Source organism: Pongo abelii, chromosome 4, assembly GCF_028885655.2.
Source record: "Pongo abelii isolate AG06213 chromosome 4, NHGRI_mPonAbe1-v2.0_pri, whole genome shotgun sequence".
Taxonomy (NCBI): Eukaryota; Metazoa; Chordata; class Mammalia; order Primates; family Hominidae; genus Pongo; species Pongo abelii.
In genome coordinates, this window is record NC_071989.2 from 85,654,479 (window position 1) to 85,677,764 (window position 23,286).

At 34.0% G+C, this 23,286-nt stretch overlaps 1 protein-coding gene across 3 annotated transcripts in view; it reads right to left on the reverse strand.

Annotated features, from left to right (window-relative positions):
* The window catches only part of AP3B1 (adaptor related protein complex 3 subunit beta 1), a 293,463-nt gene that overhangs the window by 115,825 nt on the left and 154,352 nt on the right, over positions 1-23,286 (reverse strand). For all 3 annotated transcript variants that reach the window (XM_002815683.5, XM_024247265.3, XM_054555656.2), the window contains exons 15-17: positions 16,867-17,043; positions 4,847-5,033; positions 3,762-3,892 (exon numbers count right to left, since the gene is read on the reverse strand). In XM_002815683.5, coding sequence (XP_002815729.2) covers positions 3,762-3,892; positions 4,847-5,033; positions 16,867-17,043 — 495 coding nt within the window. The remainder of the gene's footprint in view (positions 1-3,761; positions 3,893-4,846; positions 5,034-16,866; positions 17,044-23,286) is intronic.

Consider the following 23,286-nt stretch of genomic DNA (forward strand, 5'->3'; position numbering starts at 1 on the left):
AGCACACCAACATGGCACATGTATACATATGTAACAAACCTGCACATTGTGCACATGTACCCTAAAACTTAAAGTATAATAATAAAATAAAAATAAAAATAACCCACACACACACACACACACACAATCTCCATATGATTATAATGCGCAGCTACATTTAAAAACCACTAGTCTAAGGCTGGGTGATGTAGCTCATACCTGTACTCTCAGCACTTTGGGAGCTGAGGCAGGAGGATGGCTTGAGCCCAGGAGTTTGAGGCTGCAGTGAGCTATGATCGCACCACTGCACTCCAGCCTGGGTGACAGAGCAAAACCATGTCTCAAAAAAATAAGTAAAAACAAATAAAAATAAAACCACTGATCTAGAGGGTTTAAGGTATGTTGCTTAAAAAGAGAAGCTTGAATATATTTGAATAAGATGCTTATATAAGATCAGCAGTATGGCTGTCTTTTATATGTATTTAAAATGCTTCTGTCTACAAAGATAGTATTCTATAAACAAAGCTCTCCTATATTTGGTAAACTCTGAAGTCCGTATTTTTCTTAAATCCAAACATATTTCTCTGAGGTCTGCTAAAAAGTTTGTTGGATTAATTTAATAACACTAAATCAACAATTTCGGAAAACCAGACTTCTATGCTCAAACGTGCATTTTTTCTTGACATGGCCACGAAGTCTATGGAGTTTCAGGTTTTAAAAGGCCAAAGACGAACAATAAAAGTGTCTGAATTTGTATTGTGGTCCTTTATGACTAAAAGACCACATTATCATTCTAAGAAAAAGGAATAATAGGGAAAAGAAAAGAAAAGAAGAGAACATAGATGCTAATTTGAAAGTTCCTATGAAGGATAAAATATCGACAGATGTGTTTATAAAGCAAAATACCCTTCATATGCAGAAGGTGGTCTTTCTGTCAGTAGAGAAGAAAGGACTTCCTAGAACTAAGCAAATAAATTATTAACTAAGGATCTTCAAAACTTACTGGGATCATAATATAAATATATATTATATCCTATATCCTAGAAATGGTGGTGTGTAATTCAAAGTGACTTCTACTGTCAATCTGACTAGGTTCCCTGTCATTTTGATTAAAATATCAGATTATCTAAACCTAGCCCATTTTTCTTACTAAGTTATATTTCACAGTTACAAGACTTGACCCTGTAAGATCACTTTACAGGAAAACTAGAATAACATAGTATATTATACACATGAAATACAGTGACATGACTTGGAAGGGAGATGAAGTAGAGTGAGAGACAAGAAAGATAATATGGACATTATTTTTTGTATTGTAGCTGCATTTAAAAAGAAAACTATCTACATTATTTTTATACTTAATTGTGTCCCTCATAGTATAATTTTAAGCCAATTGTCTCAGAGTCCAAGCTCTGTTTTCTGCATGGCATCAACAGACAGTGACAGTTTTATCAAACTATGTTCCATCAGTTATAATGATTCTCTGTAAGTTACCAATTATTAATTTCATAAATATAATCAGCAAAATGAAAAAGAAATTAATTTGTCTCTGTTGAATTGGACAGGTGAAATGAACATAATATGTTTTATTTAAGTACTGTCCCTATAAGGTAGTTAATGCTTAGAAGAGCACATGAAAATGGAAGAAGCTAGCCAACAAACCAATCAGCCAATAAAGAATACTGCTGAGACCAAATTAAATTGCATAGCATTGCTATCAACTCTGAGAAGATAACGCTTTTTGGTGGGTGGGGGCAGCAAGGAGGCAGAGATAAGGCAGAAGTAGGGGAAGGATAAAAGGATAGTTCTACTTGGGCTAAAACATCATGTACCCCATAATGAAAAAAAAAAAAAAAACGAACCATAAAAACAACAAACAAGCATAATAAGAAATTGGGAGAGAAAGTATGTCCGTAGGAGGAACCATAACAAAGAACACTCTCTTTATATTCTAGTATCTGATCAAAAGTTGCACAAATAGGCTGGGCATGGTGACTCACACTTGTAATCCCAGCACTTTGGTAGGCTGAGGCGGGCAGATCACTTGAGGTCACGAGTTTGAGACCAGCCTGGCCAACATGGCGAAACCCCATCTCTACTAAAAATACAAAAATTAGCCAAGCATGGTGGCATGTGGCTGTAATCCCAGCTACTTGGGAAGCTAAGGCAGGAGAATCTCTTGAACCTGGAAGGCGGAGCTTGCAGTGAGCCAAGATCACGCCTCTGCACTCCAGCCTGGGTGACAGAGCAAGACTCTGTCTCAAAAAAAAAAAAAAAAAAAATTTGCACAAATAAGGCAACTCTTTTGAAGAGTACTTAAGAGTATGCAGATCTGAGTAAAAATCAACAAACTCAGCTGCAAGGAGGGATAGACATGTAATTGCTTCTCATATTTTTACATATTACTACTGTTACAAATTTTTGGCTGTCTCTAAGTACAGATCATTTGTCACAACATAAAAATAATGGTGCTAAGTACTAAGGATAATACAGATTTGCAAACAAGCTCAAGGTTCCTCTCCTCATATTACATAATAAAATACATTAACAGCATGGACAGTGAACTCAGACCTGGGATGGAATATGGTTCTATCACTTACTTGCCATGTGAACTTAGGCAATTTACTTCAGTTATCTAAGACTTGGCTTCCTCGTCTGCAAAGTGGGAATAACAATAACCACCACTTACGATCATTATTAGGTTTAAACAAGATAATTTTTGTAAAACATTATCATCATACACTGTCAGGGGTTCCTAAACAGTGCTATCATTAATTCCGGCCATGCTTCAAAGCCAGGATAAGTTGGAGTGGTTAAGAGAAACATTTAATAATTTCTCAGAGGAATCAAATTACATGGCCATGATCATTATAGAAATTCTGTTTATTAAAGTAATAAAGGTTTTCTTCCACTGTATACAGAAAAGTTAAGAGCAAGGAGGTTAACTCACTTTCCCACAGGAATTAGTAAAGAACTCCAGTTATCTGAATCCTAATTCAATGTATCTTTTCCACCAGAAAATTATCCAGAATACAATTCTTAACTGCTCTTTTTTTGTTAACTCCACATTTTAAAGTATTAAATATATTTTGCATAACTGCTAAATACAATTAGAAGGCCTCTCTCCTTATTTTTTCTTGTATATATAAGAAAGAAACAGATAATATTAGAAAAGAATGTTAATTCTTTTATCTCAATGGCCAGCATTTTTTTTAAAGATTGAGAAAAAGAGTATTTATATAGCAAATTTTTTTTGATGAGAAAGCACCATATTATTCACTTTGTGACTTTGTCAAAGGACATTCTTGGTACACAATGCTCCCTATTTATGTTTAGGCTTCACTTAAAAATGGTTCATCAAAAAATCTAGAACACTTTGTGTGGTTTTTCTGAAAGAGAACAGCAGAAATTATTCAGAAGGATATTGTCAGGAAGCTTACAAATCTCTAAACAAAGTAGAAAAAACTTGATCCAATGAAACTAAATACCTTAGAAATTGAATCTGCGCAGCTACAAATGCAATAGCACAAATGTGGGTGGCACTGATGCAGAGAATTCAGTTCTCTATTTCCTTGAAGAAAAGGAACAGTACATGTACAATGGCATAGGAATACTATAATATTTAGTTGCTATAAAGGCAAGGTATATCTAACACATTACATTTAGAAATACTAGAACAATTTTCAATTTTCAACTCTCCAAAAAAGCTTTTATATAAAACAACAGCTACCCTAGAGTCTTCCACTGCTTTAGCAAAATTAATTTCAGAAAGGTCAACTTACCAACTCTATTACTTCTACATTTCGAACTGATGGGTCGGGCGCCACCTCTGGCCAATTAGATAATTCCAGGTACCCAGTAGCTTTAATGTTGAGAGTATGAGATAAGGTGCCAAGCTGGAAATGATCTCTATCTATTAAAAATAGGGAAAAATATAAAATAAACAATATGAGCTGTATATAACAGAAAACAATCATAATCAGAGCTCAAGGTAATTGGCATATTACCTCAAATGTCAAGGAATAAATATAAACTAGGAAGCTCTTCATAGGTCAAAAAACTGATTTCAGTCCATAGATTACAATAATCTCCCCCATAATGGTCAATAAAAAAGCTAATCAGTCAGTGTGTTTAGAGGTGTTGCTCTGAAATGTAGCTTCTCTAAAAATTACTTTACTGTGAATATTAAGAATGACAGCACAGTTAAACAATCCATATACATGTCTTGGCACAAACACATCCAGAATTTTAATAGTTTTTCTACAAAACTGAATTGCTTTTTATCGCTTGACAACATTAAATAAGAAACAATATGAAAACCAAGGTATATAACTATTTGATTCCAACTGGAATGGCTATTTGTAAGGTGGTAAAATACGTAATTAGTCCTTTTAAAAAGCTGGGACACATAAGTCAACTTCCCTCTTTGAAAAACCAGTTTAAATATAGAGGGATACTTTTTATAAAATAATTCCTCCTAGAAAAACTGATATTAGTGTACACAGAATATTTACTTAATAACTCACTATTAAAAGGAATTATATTTCTTATAAAACTATTTAAAAGAGAAATAAAGTCATTATTTATAAGAATAACATAGTTTTCATCTATTGCCCAGTTTAAATGTTAGAATAAAGTCAGAACACTTAAAATTATTTAGTAAATAAGGTCTACAAAAATATAAACTTTAATATAAAACTTGCTTTTTAGAGCAGATGAATGAGTAGAAAGCATGCTATTCTTATATATTTATATATGCGAATCATTTATATTTCCTAAGAGATAAATTTTAAGCACATTAGAAATGGCAACATCTTGTCATAATTTTTTAGGTAACATATATTTTGTAGTTATATTCTGATAATACCTTTAAAAGGAGACTCAAGTAGTGGTGCAGGCTTTTGTGCTAGGAATATTTTCTTGGCATATTTACTTAAAGCTCCACTCTTTTCATTCGGAACAATAAGCTGCCTAATAAATCTTGTACGGTCTCTGATGTCGTAGTTTTGATCATACTTGCCGAGATTTAATATGTACTGGGTAAGCAATTTTGTCTGTTGGAAAAAAACAGATCAAGATGAGAATACAGTTATTTATGATTATTGATAACTCTGGATAAACATATTTAAAGAGGTAATAAAAATGAATGGTTATGTCAAACAAATGTTGTTCCATAGGGAATACGAATTTCTAATGCTGCAAATGGAATTTTGAAGCCAAAGCACATGTCCTCTTCTGTACTGGGTAGGTGAATGCTGAGTATTGAGAAGCAGCCATGTGCTAGATTATTAAACTGCTGAAGTGGAAAGAAAGGCATCATTAAAAAAATAATCATATATGGCAAACCCGCTGAAGGGTCTACGTGAGAATAATGAATGTGGAAATACAACTAAAAACATGGCACTCAAAACTTAATCGGAAAAATATGCAGGACATCAAAACATCAGAGAGTATTAGGGGGCTGGCAAACTGCTTCTCCTGAGGTGTGTTTTATGAAGAGATACTGTCCCTGGCATAAGCAGTGTCTGCACTCTGACTGCACTCAGTTACTTTACCCTGAATTATGACCCATTAAAGCAGACACATGAATCACTGAACTGGATTACTGCAAATTATTTGCAGTGCATTTAGCTGTTACTTTTTCATAAAAGCAAGCTGCTGATGCCGTCTAAAAACTAGGATAAAAGACTTCTTCCATTTTTCCCCCATGCTGCTTATAGCCTCTAGTAATATTGGTCATTTATTTATTTATGTAAGGGAACAACTTATTATAGTAGCTTTTACACCATAATAAGACTTCCTAAGTCAATTTTTGAATGTACTACATTAACATATATTGAAATAATTTTAATAATAATTAAACCAAAATTGAAATGTTAACAAAATAGGTTTGTATTTTAAACTACAGTTATTTTATTGAAAAAGCATAGTTTTAACAAGAAGGCTACATGTGTAGAATTTTAACTATAAGCCAAATAGAATTCATAATACATGGGAAAAATAAACTGAGAAACACTAAATCATTTACTTTAGAAGATTTTGTGCACATTAGAAGCAGATAAAAAATAAAATCAATCAAGTTAGGCAGAGCTAAAGACGATTCTAGAACAATAAGTCAAAGTACAGAAATGGCGTGGTAAACTCTTTTACAATAATTGCTTAAGATAATTGATTTGATAGAAAGCAACCTTATTTCAGTAGCAGAGTAGTTAAAAAGGATTAACCTAGTTTTATTAAAGTAGAATTATAAAAAATACAAGTGAAAATGTTAATAGAGCTATTCTGATTTTGGGTAGCAACAATTGCTATTCACTAATTGCTAGACCATGTTGGTTCAAGTACAGGTAAGAAAATTTCTATGATTCATTTTTTAAAGACAATTAGCAAAATATTCACCAACTGAGGAATACAATTCAAAACCAGCTTAAAAGAAAATGTGGTACACTAAACCGTGTAATTAACTTGCTGGAAAAACCTGCGAAATCCACTTAATCATTAGTTTTCTCAAATGTGGAGTTAGAATTCACAACTTGGTTAACTCTAAAGTCCATTTGAGTGCTGAGATTTTAAATCTGCAACTAAAATAAATCAAAGAAAGAGTCTCTTAATTGCAATGATCTTTTTGAGCTAGCAGAATGATACATTTGGCTTATATTTCTTAGCCCAAAATTAATTTTTAGGAAATTAAACATTTTCAATATGTTAACAATTTTGAAAGTTAGGTAGGGCATTTAAAGTAATTAAAATTATATAATTTAAAAATTTTTATTGACTGTAAAATGCATTATATTGTAAGCTTATAAATAAGTTTTATTAAAATGTATTTTCAAAAATAACATTCTTTTCTAAAAGATAAAAACATATTTGTGTACAACGATGCACTAAAACCATAAGCAGAATAATTATTCACCACACATTTACATACATTAATCAGTTTCTTCAGTGTATGTATCTAGTAACAAGGCATTGGTATTTCTCTGGAGAATACATTTTTATATGGTCTAAGTTTTTTTAAAAAAATAAAATTGCAATCTTTTTCAAAATTAAATTCTGCAGTGAGTAATTATAAAATTGTTGACATTTTCAACTTTCTTCTCTGTAGACCATATTTGGGTATAATGGAGAAAATACCCTCTTTACAGTATTTCTGGACAATCATGTAATCTCAGAGAAAATTCTACTGAATGAAGAATAGTACCAACCCTTGCTTTTATGTTAAAAACTGTAAATATTTCAAACCCAAATATTAAGCTTTTCCCCCATGTAGTCAATAAAAAATTTTTACAATATTGACAAAATTTTCAAATAATTATTTTATTTATCCTTTTAAAAATATTTCATCAATTTAGATACTACAAAACCAACTGCCTTCTCAATTTCATTTCATTTTAGACAATATAAATTTTTCTAATTAAAAACAGGTGCTCCATCAAAAGAGTCTTCACGATAGGTGAGATAGTGCAAATGACAACCTCTTGATTAAATCTTCAGCTCTCACCATTTAACCTGTTCAGTTCTTCCCTTGCCTGTACAGGGAAAACTTTCAAAGTCTTTCTGTTTGCAAGACTTGTTTCTAATAATTGCTATTTGCTAAAATTTTTCAAAAGGTAAAATTTTTTGGCATTTACTAGTGACACTTTAAATAATCCAAACAATTTGTGAACCAAAACTTAACCAATATACAGAAGACTCAATTATCAATAAAAAATGTTTAAGCCAATATAAGACACTTAATTTACAAAGCAGTTCTTCACAAAATCATGTATCTAAAATTCGGTTGCTAATATGCACTAAAGACAGTGTGTACTGTTATGCTATAGAATGGTTCTTCAACATCAGTTTCATCACAAGAATTCTATAGTTCGGTCAAACTGTGTATACTAATATCAGTAAATTTGACAACTACGGTTTTATTTCAACTGGCTGAATAAGCAGTTTGTTTGCATGCACAACAACCAATTCCCAAAACATTTCTCTTCCATAGTTTTCTTAATTTAATAAGAACATTGATTTTTACCATGACAACATCCTTTCATCAAAAACAATTTTATCTTCAATGTTGAGCTTTTTAATTTACAACAGCATTTGCAATATTTTTGACAGAATAAACTTCCAAAAGCTTTACTTTGTTCCCATTTGCAGCCCTGACCAAACAAATATACAAATACATTGAATGAAAAAAGTCTATTTTTGGAATTAACTGATTTTCTATTTCAAAACCAGCAGTGTTGGGCCTTTTTTCTACTAATGGAGCCAACACATTAACAGCTATTGTTTCATTTTTCATATGTGCATAAGAAAACATAGAATAAAAGTAAAAAACTAATTTTCAAAGTTATTTGATCTAAATGAGGTCATGTTTCACACAGAATTATATAAACATCTTCTGCACTTGTATGTATTAAATTACCTTAATGCATAATCTTAAAATAACTACTAGCTCTTTAAATGGATGTTGATCTTTTTGTAGCAGATTGTTGTGTCTTCTGGTTGTTGTGTGGTCAATGAGATCACTAGCACTCTCATGATGGTTGGTAAATGTCAACAAATATTTTATGCATGTTAAGTACTAAGTGGAAATTTAGCACTTTATTCTTTGTTAAATGTACACTTCCATTTTAAAAAATGTATTGCTGATGATTTTATAACAAGATAAAAAGAGAACTGCCGAATAATAAAACAAACTTTAGACTTACACTATACGATAAATGACAAAACTACTGTAGCAAGAGTGCTTTCACCACTCTCTTTAATGACCTAGGACAGGACTATTCAGTCTTTACTCCTGCATATATTTCACCTATAACCAACCTCTAACTTCCCATGTTTTCCTTTAATTCCACCCACTGGCAGCCTGGAGCTTCATGCATCTCACAGGCCATGGCAACACTTGCTGGTATATCAAGTTGCTGGCAAATGAAGCATTGTTAAATACTCATCTCTCCACCTCCAGCAAAGCAAAAGACAGCTTTTCCCACCTGCTTTGTCAGAGTATACTTCATTTATCAGCACAAATCCTGCCTGCTGTTCTAAAAGGAAGAAGTTAGTTATGTTACATCTAGAAAGGGTGGGAAAAAGGTATAGCCTTTCAGATTTAAATGGCTCACATATTAAAACGAAATCTCTGTTCACTGCACTTGTGTCTTAATATGCCACTGGACAAAATTATGGCAGAAGATAGAAGACCTCAAAGCGGAGGTCTACAAATTAACTGTGCTATTTTAATGCAAATATTAGTGATATTACTTCATTAAAAATTTGGGACAAATCCTAAACTAGATGGCATGGAGACAACAGGCATAAATTAGATCTGTCCAGGGAAACTGTTAGGAAGAAAATAGACAACATTTAAGTAAACAATCATGACATTTTAATATCACCAGAGGCTCAATCCAAAACCAGATGCGACATTAATTAAATAGTACTTTTAAATTTGTTTTATTCACAAATTACACAAGATAAGCAACGACAATATAATGTATTATCATTAACAAAAATATTCAATATCATATATACAGCTATTTATTAAATTTTGTTTTCAGCCTAATTTTCCTGCTTAGATTTAAGGAACCATTATTGGTACCAACTAATGGCTAATGCTATCCAGACACTAATTATATCAATTACATTTTCTTCAGATTGACTCTAAGTCACTGTGACACAGGAAAAATGAATTTGAGGAACTGTTACATAAAAATTAAGAAATTCATTATTACACAGTGAAACCCCGTCTCTACCAAAAATACAAAAAATTAGCCGGGCATGGTGGCAGGCGCCTATAGTCCCAGCTACTCAGGAGGCTGAGGCAGAAGAATGGCATGAACCGGGGAGGCGGAGCTTGCAGTGAGCCGAGATCGCGCCACTGCACTCCAGCCTGGGAGACACAGCGAGACTCGTCTCAAAAAAAAAAAAAAAAGAAATTCATTATTTAAAAGACTTCTCAAAATACTCTGACAATAAACTGGTAAATATTTATTCAAGCAATAGCTTTCTTCTAATAGATTATAAGTCAGTACAAATAACTAAAAAGGTCTCTTAAAATATAGTCCTAATATATATTTCACCATTAATACTATAGTTCTAATAATACCTTTACTATTACATAAAAAGGACACAGAAGTCTGCATTCAGCATAGTAAAGATTTATATTGGTTCTACATTGTTGTTATTTTTTAACAGGATGATACAAACAAATATGTTTGGTAAATGAAGTAAACCCTACATAGAATTCTTAACTTACACCAGAGGCAAACCTAAGCAGTACCGTTGTTCCATCTAATTAGTTTCTTTCTTTCTTTCTTTCTTTTGAGATGGAGTTTTGCTCTGATTGCCCAGGCTAGAGTGCAATGGTGCGATCTCAGCTCACTGCAACCTCTGCCAACCAGGTTCAAGTGATTCTCCTGCCTCAGCCTCCCAAGGAACTAGGATTACAGGCATGTGCCACCACACCCGGCTAATTTTTTTGTATTTTTAGTAGAGACGGGGTTTCACCATGTTGGTCAGGCTGGTCTCAAACTCCCGACCTCAGGTGATCTGCCTGTCTCGGCCTCCCAAAGTGCTGGGATTACAGGCATGAGCCACTGTGCCCAGCCTTAATTAGTTTCTTAATTTCATGACTAAACAGGATTCTTTATGTGACTTAGATAGAATTTCTGAATTTAATAGTATCCATCTTTTTGTCAACTTGAAAAGTTTTCTGTAAGGTCTTCCTTTCTATATTATATTTACTTGAGTTTTTCAATGCCAAGAAAACATATCAAAGAAAGGGTAGAGATGTCACTTCAGAGTGTCCAAGTCTCCTTTTGTTAAATCACATTAAAGAGGCTTTGGGGGAAGGAGATTTCTCCAAAGACCTGAATCACGGGCAAGAGAGAATCTGCTTTTAACTTTAGGAGGAATCCCTAAAACATCAGTGTGATTTACAAAATCTCTCACTAAGAGTAAAAAAGAACTCGAGAAAGCACTTTCTTTTTTAATAGCAGAAAAGTAGAAACTTAATTGTCTGACAGAGATAGTAATTAAATTATATCTACACATATCCATATTTCAAAAACAAGATATTTAGCAAAAAAAGTTGCAAACGTATACATAAAGTAGAATATCTACTTATGTAAAATTTGAAAACTCGCAAGAACAATCATACATTGCTTATGGATGCATATTCATATAATAAAAATATAAAACATGGATGATTGAATGAAACACACCAACAAGGTGGCAGTGGTTACCAATGGGGAAGAAAGGAAGGTGTGAACAGAAGCTTGAGGTTCTAGTTCTATACATCTTACATTAAATAAATAAATAAACGCAAATGTGAATATCAACTTAATCCTAGTGGTAGATATACACATATGCATTTATGCTATTAGGTACTTTGCCATAGGTTTGCAATATTTCATAACTAAAAATAAAAATAAGCTAAGAAAAACATTAACTTATGGCACTTATCACTACATTTAAAAGATGACACACTATTAGAGTTTAAAAACAAAAGCATCTTTTATTCATTAACTTTTAAATTGTTATTAATTCATTTAATTAAATCCTACCTTTCTTCCTCAAACTTCAGCAGACTATTTCAATGAAGTCATGCTAAATCTTCATACTGCCTTAACAGTTCTAGATTTCAGCAACTTCAACTGGTTTCAGTCTTTCAACTTTTTCCCCACATAAAAGTGAAATTACTCCTCTGTGAGAGTATTCTAAGAGTGTTTTTTACTCTTAATACTTATTTCTAACCATTTTTTTCTTCACAAACTAAAAAAAAAAGAGGGGTGGGGAGATTTCAGCATCCTACTTAGAAAATCTCAGTAGGATAAACCCAAATCAGTAGTTTTTTTTCCTAATAAGAATACACTTTTTCTCAGTAACTAGACTAGTTTCTTTACTGTAAATCATCATGTTCCCTAAGAAGAATACAGCAGTTGCTCGCTAGGGTTACAAAAGAAGGATAACTAAAATGAACTAGGCATTGTTACGTGCAAGGAAATCTAAGCATTTTACATGAACTGTTTCATGTTATCCTCATAATAACTTTGTGAGGTAGGTACAGTCAGTTCTGCTCTAATGCTTGTTTTGAAAATGTGCATTTGTTCCAACTCAGTTGGCATACTAGGGAATGATTTGGGCATAACATGAATTTTGTGGTGATTTCTTCTGCAAGAAATACTAGGTGAAGGCATAAAAATGCACCCAGCTAAACAGAGATGTGTAGGAATACACAAAACATACATACCTCAAATATGTACTTCAGAGGTTAACATCTACATGTGTTATGCGCCATATTCATGCTCATTAGGAGGCACAATTTTCCATCCAATTTCAGATTAACTCTCTTTCTACCGCTTAACAAGTATAGCTTTTCTTCCATAAGCAAACCTCAAGTCTTTTTCAACATAAAGAGCAGTATCATTGTAGTATTTATTTGTTAACCATTTAACATGTGTAAAATTGTACTTTTTTTTTTAGGTTCCTTTTTAAAAAATATGTCACCAACATAGTTTTTGAGTGTTGCGACTCTAAATCCATTTTTCTAATAATCCCTATGGTTTTTATTGTGTGATTTTGTATAGCACAATGATTTTAGGAGCATACATGTTGCAATATAGCAAAATTGACTATATTATAATAATTCCCATTTTACAGATGAGAAAATGAAATCTTGGATAGGATATATGATTTGTCCAAAATCATGTAAGTGGCATAACTTGATTTGAAGCCAGACAGTCTATTTACCATATTATGCAACCACTACCACCATCCATCTCTAGAATTTTTCATCTTCCCAAATAGAAGCTCTGTACTCATTAAACAATAACTCCCCATCCTGGTTCTTCTTATGTTGAGTAATTTTGGATATACAAGATACATTTGGACATTAAGAATGCTATGTATTTTAGAGACTCTGGACATTGTTAAACTCTTTGAATGAGTACAGGATTTTCGTTTGTTTTAGCAGGTAATTAACTTGGTTGGGGTTCAAGGTACAAACTCAGTCTCCTGGGTACACCTCAAATTTCAGCTTGGTTCTTTAATTCCTAGCTGTGTTTCCCTGAATCCACCCTGCACAAGTGTGGTTCAGATGCCAGCCAAAAACTTAGGTACAATTACTCCCAGATTTCGAGATTCTCCCACACTGGTTCTCTCCTTTCTACTATTTTTCCTTAACTTTCCAATGTCTGTAGCTTTCATGAACTCTCTTCTCTACTTCCTCAAGCCAAAAGGACTTTGAATTTCCTTTTGGAGGTCTTGCCACTGTGCACAGTGCCAACTGCAGACTGTCCTCAGGATAAAAGCCATAAAAACAGGGAAAATAACTCTGTGCCATTTCCTCCTTCTAAGTATGAATTCCCCTCCAGATTCTCTTGCTTTTCTTTACTATTCTGTGTCTTCAGAAAGTCGTTTGTTTCTTGTATTTTTCTGGAGTTTACAGCTGTTTTCTATGGTAGGGTCAGTCTAGGACATACTGAAAACAGACTGCTAACTAATTTTTTAATTATTTTTTATATTAGGTCAAAAATAGTTTGAGGTAGATAAAGAAGGTTATTATTTGATTATTCTTCAAATATACAAATAAATACAATATGCTAAATCTTATAAAAATCAATTTAGACATTCTCTATAACCCTAAATAATTCAAAAAAAATTACAGAAATGTTCACTGAGGTATTTAGGCCACCGGGAATTCAGATCTACAAATAAATATCAAGACTTCATGGTAAACCAGCTCCTCATCACTGTAATCGACTCTCCCTAGCTTAGTTTTAAAGATGGCTAAAATAAATAAGTAGAGAAAACAATTCTTAATATTTCAGTCAAAACAATTATTTTAGTCTGTCTTATATCTAATGGATTACACAAATTTTAAAAATTCTATCAAGTTGATAGTGCTTAAAACCATTCTTTAAAACTAATTTTCAGGCTGGGTGCAGTGGCTCACGCCTGTAATCCCAGCACTTTGGGAGGCTGAGGCAGGCGGATCACTTGAGGTCAGGAGTTCGAGACCAGCCTGGCCAACATGGTGAAACCCCATCTCAACTAAAAATACAAAAAAAATTAGCCAGGTGTGGTGGCAGACACCCATAATAAACTACTCAGGGGGCTGAGGCAGGAGAATTGCTTGAACCCGGGAGACAGAGGTTGCAGTGAGTCGAGATCACGCCACTGTACTCCAGCCTGGGCGACAGAGGGAGACTCTGCTCCAAAACAAAACAAAAAACAACTAATTTTCAGTTACTAATTCTCTCAATCTCCTCTTCTTGAGAAATGAGAAATATTCAAAAACAGAGTACGACTCTTCAAGACACTATTAATCTATTTTCATATTTAATCACTTAAAAACAATGAGCTACATAAAAATTTGTGATTAAAAAAAAATCACTGTGTTTTCACCATTAGGTGGTGAAGCCTATTGTAGTTTTCTAGAAGTATCATTCTAAAATATAAAATATCACGTCTGTAATCCCAGCACTTTGGGAGGCCGAAGTGGGCAGATCACTTGAGGTCAGGAGTTCGAGATCAGCCTGGCCAACACTGTGAAACCCGTCTCTACTAAAAATACAGAATTAGCCAGGCATGGTGGCACATGCCTGTAATCCCAGCTACTCAGGAGGCTGAGGCATGAGAATTGCTTGAACCTGGGAGGCAGAGGTTACAGTGAACCAAGATCATGCCACTGAACTCTAGACTGTGTGACAGAGGGCAACTGTCTCAAAAAAAAAAAAAAAAAAAAAAAGCACTTCAGAAACTGAGCTCCAAAACTGCCATTAATAATGGAGGTCAAGAAAAAAAAAAAAACCTGAGTGCAAACTAGTTGTCTTCAAATTCACTGGATAAAAAGACATGAAACAGGCTCTACAATATCTAAATAAACAGTACTACATTTCATTATTGGTTATTCACAGCTACAAAGAAAGAAGCTTTACTTAGTTTGATTAAGTCTTGATTGACATTCGATTTTGGTATAACTTTAACAATAATCCATAAGCTAGATATATTTAGAGTGGTCAAACCAGACAGAAAAAAATCCTAACAGTCTAGGTATCATATTGACCTTTGCCATACCACAGGGATTTAGTGAACACCATGGAGTTTCAGGCTAAAACTCCCTCTGTTTTATCAAGAAACATGAAACTCAACAGCAAACATAGGTCTTTCTTTACTCAGTTTTTAGAAAGTAACTCAATGTATGAAGAAATCTACAGACATTTGGAAAGGATTAACTGATTCCTTTTAAAGATGACTTAAAATGTAAAGACAAAGTCTAAATCATGGAAATATGCTCCATTATTTGCAATTATCCAGTTACAAATCTTGTAGATGAATTAGCAAAAGCTATAATAATATAATTCATATCACAATTAGGGATGAAGATAATCCCAAAGCATATAGAAACGAATTTGAGGAATCAACCTGAAGATTCTGAAAGGCAAACATTAGTTTACTAGAAAATAAGCGTCATCTATGGGGAAGCAGGAAAGGCAGACAGAGCGGGAGACACATAGAGAGAGATACACAGCAAATACAAAAAGAGAGAAACAAACAGGGATGGAAGAGAAAGGAGACAATGACAAACACACTGGACTGTAGTACGGGGGCGGGGCACTGAAGGGATGAAGGATGTCAGAGAGATATCTAGGCAGAAAGAGTTTTGGGGAAGGGGACAAAAACAAAGACAGAGAGGGGAGGTGGAGAAAGAAAAATCACAAAGGCAAAAGTAAGAGTCAGAGAAAAAGTGAAAATTAGAGAAAAATAGATAGGACACAGAGCATAAAGCTTCCCAAGAAGCCTAGCTGCAAATGAGCAAGAATCTTTTTCCAATTTACTAAACAGGTAAGTCCACTCACAGAGAATAGCAATTCAGATATAGGAAAAGTCCTTATTTCGTACATGGAAGCAAAAATGATTCCTCTTATTAACAGCTGCTCAAAAAGTCAATGGACTTAAAAAATGAATATTCTAAACTGCAAATCTGGTAAATTATACTACTATTAAAAGTGGTTTCCCTTTCCTCTGCAGGACAAGGTCCCTACTACTTAGCAGAGCATACAAGCCACTCCATGTGTTCAAACTGCAAAATGTCTTAGTCCATTTGGGCTACTGTTAGAAAATACCATAAACTGGGAAGCCTATGAATAATATAATTAATAATAGAAATTTATTTCTCACAGTTCTGGAGGCTGGGAAACCCAAGATCAAGGTACCCACAGTTCTGGTGTCTAGTGGGCACCCATTTTCTAATTTACAGATGGCACCTTCTCGCTGTGTCCTCACATGGCAGAAGCAGCAAGCTAGCTCTCAGGGATCTCTTTTATAAGAGCATAAAGTTCATTTATAAAGCCTCCACCCTCATGACCTAATCACCTCCCAAAGGCCCTACCTCCTAATACCATCAAATGGGTGATCAGGTTTCACCACATGAACTTTGGGGGGTATAAACTTTCGGACCATTGCACCTACCATTCTGGACTCACCTTTAAAAATTTCCCAGAAACACCAAGCTGTTTCTTGACTCTGACCCTGTGCTTTCCTCTTTCTGTACAGTAAACCACTCCTTACAAGCCCTTAGTCAAGAGTCTCATTCTTTATAAAATTTTCTCTGACCTCGCATCTACTTCAGACTTTCAATAATTCGTCTAGAATTCCACTTTATGTCAAGACTTCTGCTACAGCATTACCACACACTATTTCATTTTTTAATCTGTTTTCTCTCTTACTAGACTAGAATGTCATCTGTTTGCACTAGTATCATCTAACATAGAACCTGAAACAAACAGGCACCTAGGAATTGTTAAATGGTCAGACTAATGAAGGTACAGACCTCCGCCGTTTGATCAGAGTGAAGAGGAAAGTACATATTAGATAGGTTGACTAACATTTGCCTCTCACCTGTTTGGAGTTGGTTAAATACAATTTTGCTCCCAGATTTAATATCTGCAGTTTTACCAGATCATCTTCACTAGTGAAGCTTTTAGCCATCTTCCTCAAAACATCAGGGGCAATTTTAGGAACTCGTTCACAGTTTTCTCCAATTAGCCAAAGAATACTTGCTCTGGCAACAGGAACCTAATATGAGAAGCAGATTACATAGTTAGAAGTAAGTTAATCATACTCTAATATTAACACAGAAAAGGTTTTAACTATTACAAAAGTTTTACAGCTATTAATTAATTTAATGTATATCTAGGAATTATTCCTGTATTTATGAATTTTCTTCAGTTATCAAAAAATAAACACATAGGAAATCTCATTAAAATTGATTTCGAAGAGAATATCTTAGAAAATATTCATAGAGCAAAAACCAATGGTCTAGAATCTAGATTCTATCAGAAACAAACAAATGCTAGAAGCCAGTCTAGCTGCCCATACCTATTTGTTTCTCCATTATCTGTTGCTGCTTTTGTGCTATAATGGCAGAAACAGTTACAATGAAGACCATAAGGTCCTCAAAGCTAAAAATATTGACTGTCTAGCAATTTATAGAAATGGTTTGCTGACCCCTGCTCTAGAGCAGCAGTTCCCAAACCTCAATGCCCACACAAATCATCCAGGGTTCTTACTAAAAAGACAGGTTCCTGGGATCAGCTCCAAAATAGTATTTCTGTGGTGGGGCCCAGAAATCTGTTTTAATTTAAAAAGCATCACAGATGATTCCTGAGACAGGTGGTCCACAAAGCCCATTTGAGAACCCACAGATAATACAGAAAAAGAAACAGATCAATTAGGTACTATGATTCCAAATCAAAACTGTTTTTGCTCTTTACGTATTAGCATCTACAACACTGGAAATATATCAAACTGATAAGATCATCAAGGTCTGCTTATAAAATCATGAATCCCGGTCTATTATTTGGTCAACAAAAGAAATGGGGATAAATTTGTCCAATATTGCATTTTGGCATTATATTTTTAAATAAACTGCATTTCAATATAATTTATCTTCTTAAAAGTCACTGCTTTGTGACAAATTGGAAACCTTCCATCAGTACCATTAAGACCAACAATTTAGAGTATGCAAATTAGTTTTATTACTGTTTGCTTATTTGTATCCTCCCCTATTCCAAAAGGAATTTGAGAGGGTGTGTAAATTAATTTCAGTGAACATTTTCACCTCGCACAGAAAATTTGTTTTTTATAATAAGTGAAAAGGCTGACAGCTATCATTAAATGGTGGCATCACGAGGAAAGATAATGTTCTTTTTATAAAGTCCTTTTACAATTTCTCAAAGTCCTAATATTTTCTGTAGTTTCACGGCTATACATAGTATGATTGTTAAAGAAAAAAGTGAAAATAAGGACCTTCCCATAGCTAAAATTTTATCACAATATCTACCATTGCAAAATCTTTCAAAACACCCACATTATGAAATTACATAAAAATATTAAGTTACAATATTGAGTCCTTCACTAGAATCAGAACGAGATGATCAAAAAAGCTTTTAAATAAAAAGGTATATATTTTAAAACACTGTAACAGAATGTCTTTAAATTATTATTTAGCATAAGTTTGGTGAGACAGAAAAAATCCACATACTTATGCAATTAAAAAAAGGTCTAAGTGCTATTCAAAACCTATTCATGCAGTGTGATAAAACTGATGCCCTTACTGTATACTGATTTCTGGAAAGAAAAGAGGTTATTTCTAATGTTCCAAAGGTTACACTGCATTAAGACCTTACTCCCAATCTATTATTTTAAATTGGGCTGAAGAATAGTAATTGAGTGGTACATTAAATTTTCCAGTATAGAGCAATTCAAGTTGCCTGCCATAATGAAAGGTAGTTCTAAATAAGAATATATGTGCAACTTCAGATTTCAGTTATGCTAGATTTATTTTTCTTAAATATTTTATTATATATTGCTAGTATAAAAATCAGAATTCCATGACATATCATAATCTATTATCCCATTTTAAGTAATTTTCTTCTGGTAACAATCTTTTGCAATTAAAAAGACAATCCCAAACACAAGTAATGTTTAAAGAGATTGTTTATATTCATGAATATACTAAAATTAAAATTAAAATATTGGACTACTGTAAACACTCATGATACATATATTTAAAATACAACTCTTTGAAAAAATTAAAAATCAATAAATCATAATGCTCACAATAAAAATATCAAGGTCGTGGTGAGAATAAGATTTGTAGTTTTCTAGGACTGAGCTAATAAAATCCCCAAGTAAAAATTTTTAAAACTTCGAAAACTTCACCACAAGAAATAATATCAATATAAATATACTTATACTAAACTTTTGGTGATGGCATTGTACTACAAAGCTTAGGAAACTGACAAAGACAACATTTTTGAGCAGGTGGATGGGATCAGAATACTAAGATTTTTGGATTCCAGCTTTCCCTTTCTCTTCCCATTAAGCAACAAGACTCTCATTTATACACCATTGACACTATGAATTCATAGCCACTACTTTCAAAGATTTGAAGCACCTGAAAAAAGTCAAGTAAGAAAATTAGTCACTTTTTACAGGCCGGGCACAGTGGCTCATGCCTATAATCCCAGCACTTTGGGAGGCTGAGGCGGGTGGATCACTTGAGGTCAGGAGTTCAAGACCAGCCTGGCCAACATGGTGAAACCCTGTCTCTACTAAAGATACAAAATTAGCCTGGCACGCTCCTGTAATTCCAGCTACTTGGGAGGCTGAGGTACGAGAATCGCTTGAACCCAGGAGGTGGAGGTTGCAGTGAGCTAAGATCGTGCCACTGCACTCCAGCCTGGGTGATAGAGTGAGACTCTGTCTCAAAAGAAAAGAAAAGTAAATTAGTCACTTTTTGTTCCCCATGGTCTTTTTAACCACAAAATAAATAGGAACACTGAAATAAAACCAAACGAATAATACACACACAGACACAGACACAGGTACAGACACACACACAGAGTCATACATATAATATAATACTTTCATTATGAAGCCCTGCTTTTCAATATTCTCAAAGACAAACTGGATTGTAAATGACTTTGCCTGATTCTTTATTCTAAATGCCCTGAGAAAGTGATTAAATGCACTTTTCAAACCTTGTACTAGAAGGCAGTTTCCACGGCCACCACAACCCATTAATTTGCCTGCAAAAACAAATAATGATTCCTAGCCCACCACAGCAGTTATAGAAAGACATCTAGAAAGATTTTACAGATCACTCTGTAAGCAGTTCAATTTAAAAGCTATTGTGTTTCAACACCAGCCCACTGCACAGTGCAACAGTCTAAAGTAAACCCTACAAAAACATCAATTTCATTTATTTAAATTTGTCAAAGGCAAAATCAGTAGACATCTAAGCAAACTGCATACCAACAGCAAATCAGATCTAATACTCTGTATCTGGACTCAATATGCATTAAAGCCTAAGCCTGAATTACAATGGGGTGTCAGAGAAAGGGTGGGTAACTTGTGAAATGGCAGGCATCCTGTGAGGCATCTGGGCAACAAGGATACAAAGTGCTATTTCAATATTACTCAGTTTTTACAGAATAACATCTTTCAGTTGTTAAGATATGAAATCCCATCTGTCCCATTAAACATTATGTGAAATCCTGTCAGAGGAATCCACAGGTAGTATGGGTTGTTTTGTTGTTGTTGTTGTTGTTGTTTAAAGACAGGGTCTTACTCCGTCATTCAGGCTGGAGTGTAGTGGTGCAATCATGGCTCACCACAACCTCAAACTCCTGGGCTCAAGCAATCCTCCCGCCTCAGCCTCCCAAAGTTCTGGGATTACAGGCATGAGCCACCATGCCCAGCTGATAGTATGCATTTTATTCTAGAAGAACTCCAAAACCAGTATTTATCATAAATGAAGAATACGCAAAAGGACAGAATACTCACAATCAGAACATGTAAGTTGCTGTATTACAGACATAAATCTATTTGATTTGACCGAATTCAAAATGTAAAATACATTTAAACTTTAGTTTTTATATTTTCAATTATTACTAAATAACCAATGAAAACAAAGCCCTGAATATGATAAAAATCCATGTTCTCTTTTTAAAACAAATTACATAGCTAATATCTATTGAGCTCTTACCATGTGCCATGCACTGTTTTTGAGAGCTTTACATATTTTCTCAGTCATTCATCACCAAAGCCCTATGAAGTATGCTCTACCATGATCTGCACTAGATATATGAGGAAACTAGGGTAACAAATGAGTTAAGAATCTTGCCCACATCTCACAGCTGGTTAGTGGTGGAACTAGGATCAGAACTCCAAATCTGAATCCAAAATTCACACTGGATCACTGGGTAGCGACAAAATGAGTGTGGTAAACTAGGAAGAATACTGGTCAGCAAGCTGTTGAGACCGGTTCTGATCCCACACTGATGGTGTTATATCAAGGAGGCAATTAACTTCACCTCACTGGGGTCACATTTACTTACTAATCAGATGAAGGATTATTCCTTCGTCCTCTGTTTGTCTGCCACATTGTGCAATGGCTCCCTTAGTGCCTCCTGCCATTTCCCCAAGAGCCAGATTTTCAGGGCAGACCCAGGCCATCCTCTTGCCTGTTCCCACACTCATGTATAGTGGGACATTTTCCCACTTCTTTCACCTCTTCTTTTAAGGATAGGTAAGGTGGCCAGGTGGGAAGAGGTCTTGCTATCACTTCTGTTCTCTCTCCCTCCGGAAGAAAGATGGACCCAGGATTCTGCCCTAATAAAGTGGCTCAGGCACTGAAGGAAAACATGCTCAATATTGACCCCTTGTCCTTAGACATTGGACACACTGGCTTTTCCTAAAATTGCAGTGTTTTAGAATGACACTCCTGGGTTAGACGGTGAAATAGGTAGAGATTCAGGAGGACAGAGGTCTCATTTAAGGCTCTTATTTTAAGGCTCACATTTTAGAATCACTTGCCTACGTTTAGGAGTTATCAGGTACTTGGTCGGATTAATAAAACACTGCTTTTATTTCCACATGGCCATTGTTCTTGTAAAAATAGCTCTCCTGACTGGAATAGAGAGATTCTGGGGATTCAATCATTCTTCTTTCCTGACTTTGAAGTTATGTCTGCTACATCCCTCATCACCTTCTCCTGGGGTAACTTGTGGTTGACCATTTTGGGGGTTCTGCACAACAAATTGTTTTGATTCTTCCTTGCTTGTCCCACCTTCAAGCACTTCAGTTTCCTCAGATACGTTAGATGAGCAGTAACAACTAATCATCAGCTTTTCATTCTCCTTAAGTTCAAATGTGTGCTATAGAATTCCATGCAGCTTTCTTGTAATTATTTTAATTTCTTTTATTATCATATTCCAGATTTGTCTACTTTTGCTACCTCTCTCTGCTTCATAATAATTAGAAGGGAATTTTCTGTTTTATTTTCTTTCCAAAAGACCAGATTTAACATGCACTTTTCAACTCATATATATTTTTTGTATTCTATTTTACAAAAGCAATGTTGATCCCTCTTCTGTTTTGATTCGTTGTTCTTTTATTTTATATCCCTATTCTTTAAAAATGGTGATCTTTATAACTTTAGCCATGTCCCAGACATTTTGAAATAAAGCATTTTATTTCCTGGGTTTTAGAAAAAAGTTTGCATTTCTTCTTTAAATGCGTTCTTTAATCTGAAAGTACATTTCTTACTTTACAACTGGTCTGGTACCCTTTCAAATTATTTAAGTCTAATTTCATTGCTTAAGGTCAAAGAATGCAAAATCTTTAAGTTTTCTTTATGCCTAAATACATTCTTGATTTTTTGAAATTATTCAATGGATATACTCCTAAAAGTGGGTATTATCTGTTCAAGAGATATAAGGTTTTAGCTATATTTACTAAATAAGTTTTTGATTACTTAATTTTCTTACTTATATCTGTCTACTAGGAATATCTAATATGAGAGCAATACATTACAGTCACGCATTGTAACTATTTTATCAATTTCTCCTCACATTTTGAATAGATTTTTCCTTTACATATTTATTTGGTTGCCATATTTTTTTGTGCAAATAGGTTTGTGCTTATTACTTTCTTTACAAATTACCCTTTTTTCATTTTATAATGTTCCTTTTTATCTTGTTAAATGCTTTTAATTAACTGTAAATCTCACTTTCTTGTTCATATTTGCTTAATATCTCTTTCCTTACCTTCTTATTTTCAACTTTTATCACTTGATTAAGGTGCTTTAATTATAAATGGCCTGTAGCTAGTTTTTGTTTTTATTCCAATTTGTAAGTCTATCTTTTGATGAGAAAATTCAGTCCATTCATATTCAAGATGAGAAATATTTGATTTTATTTCTTCCATCTTTATTATTTTTAAATATTATTTATTTTACATTTGTTTTCTTTC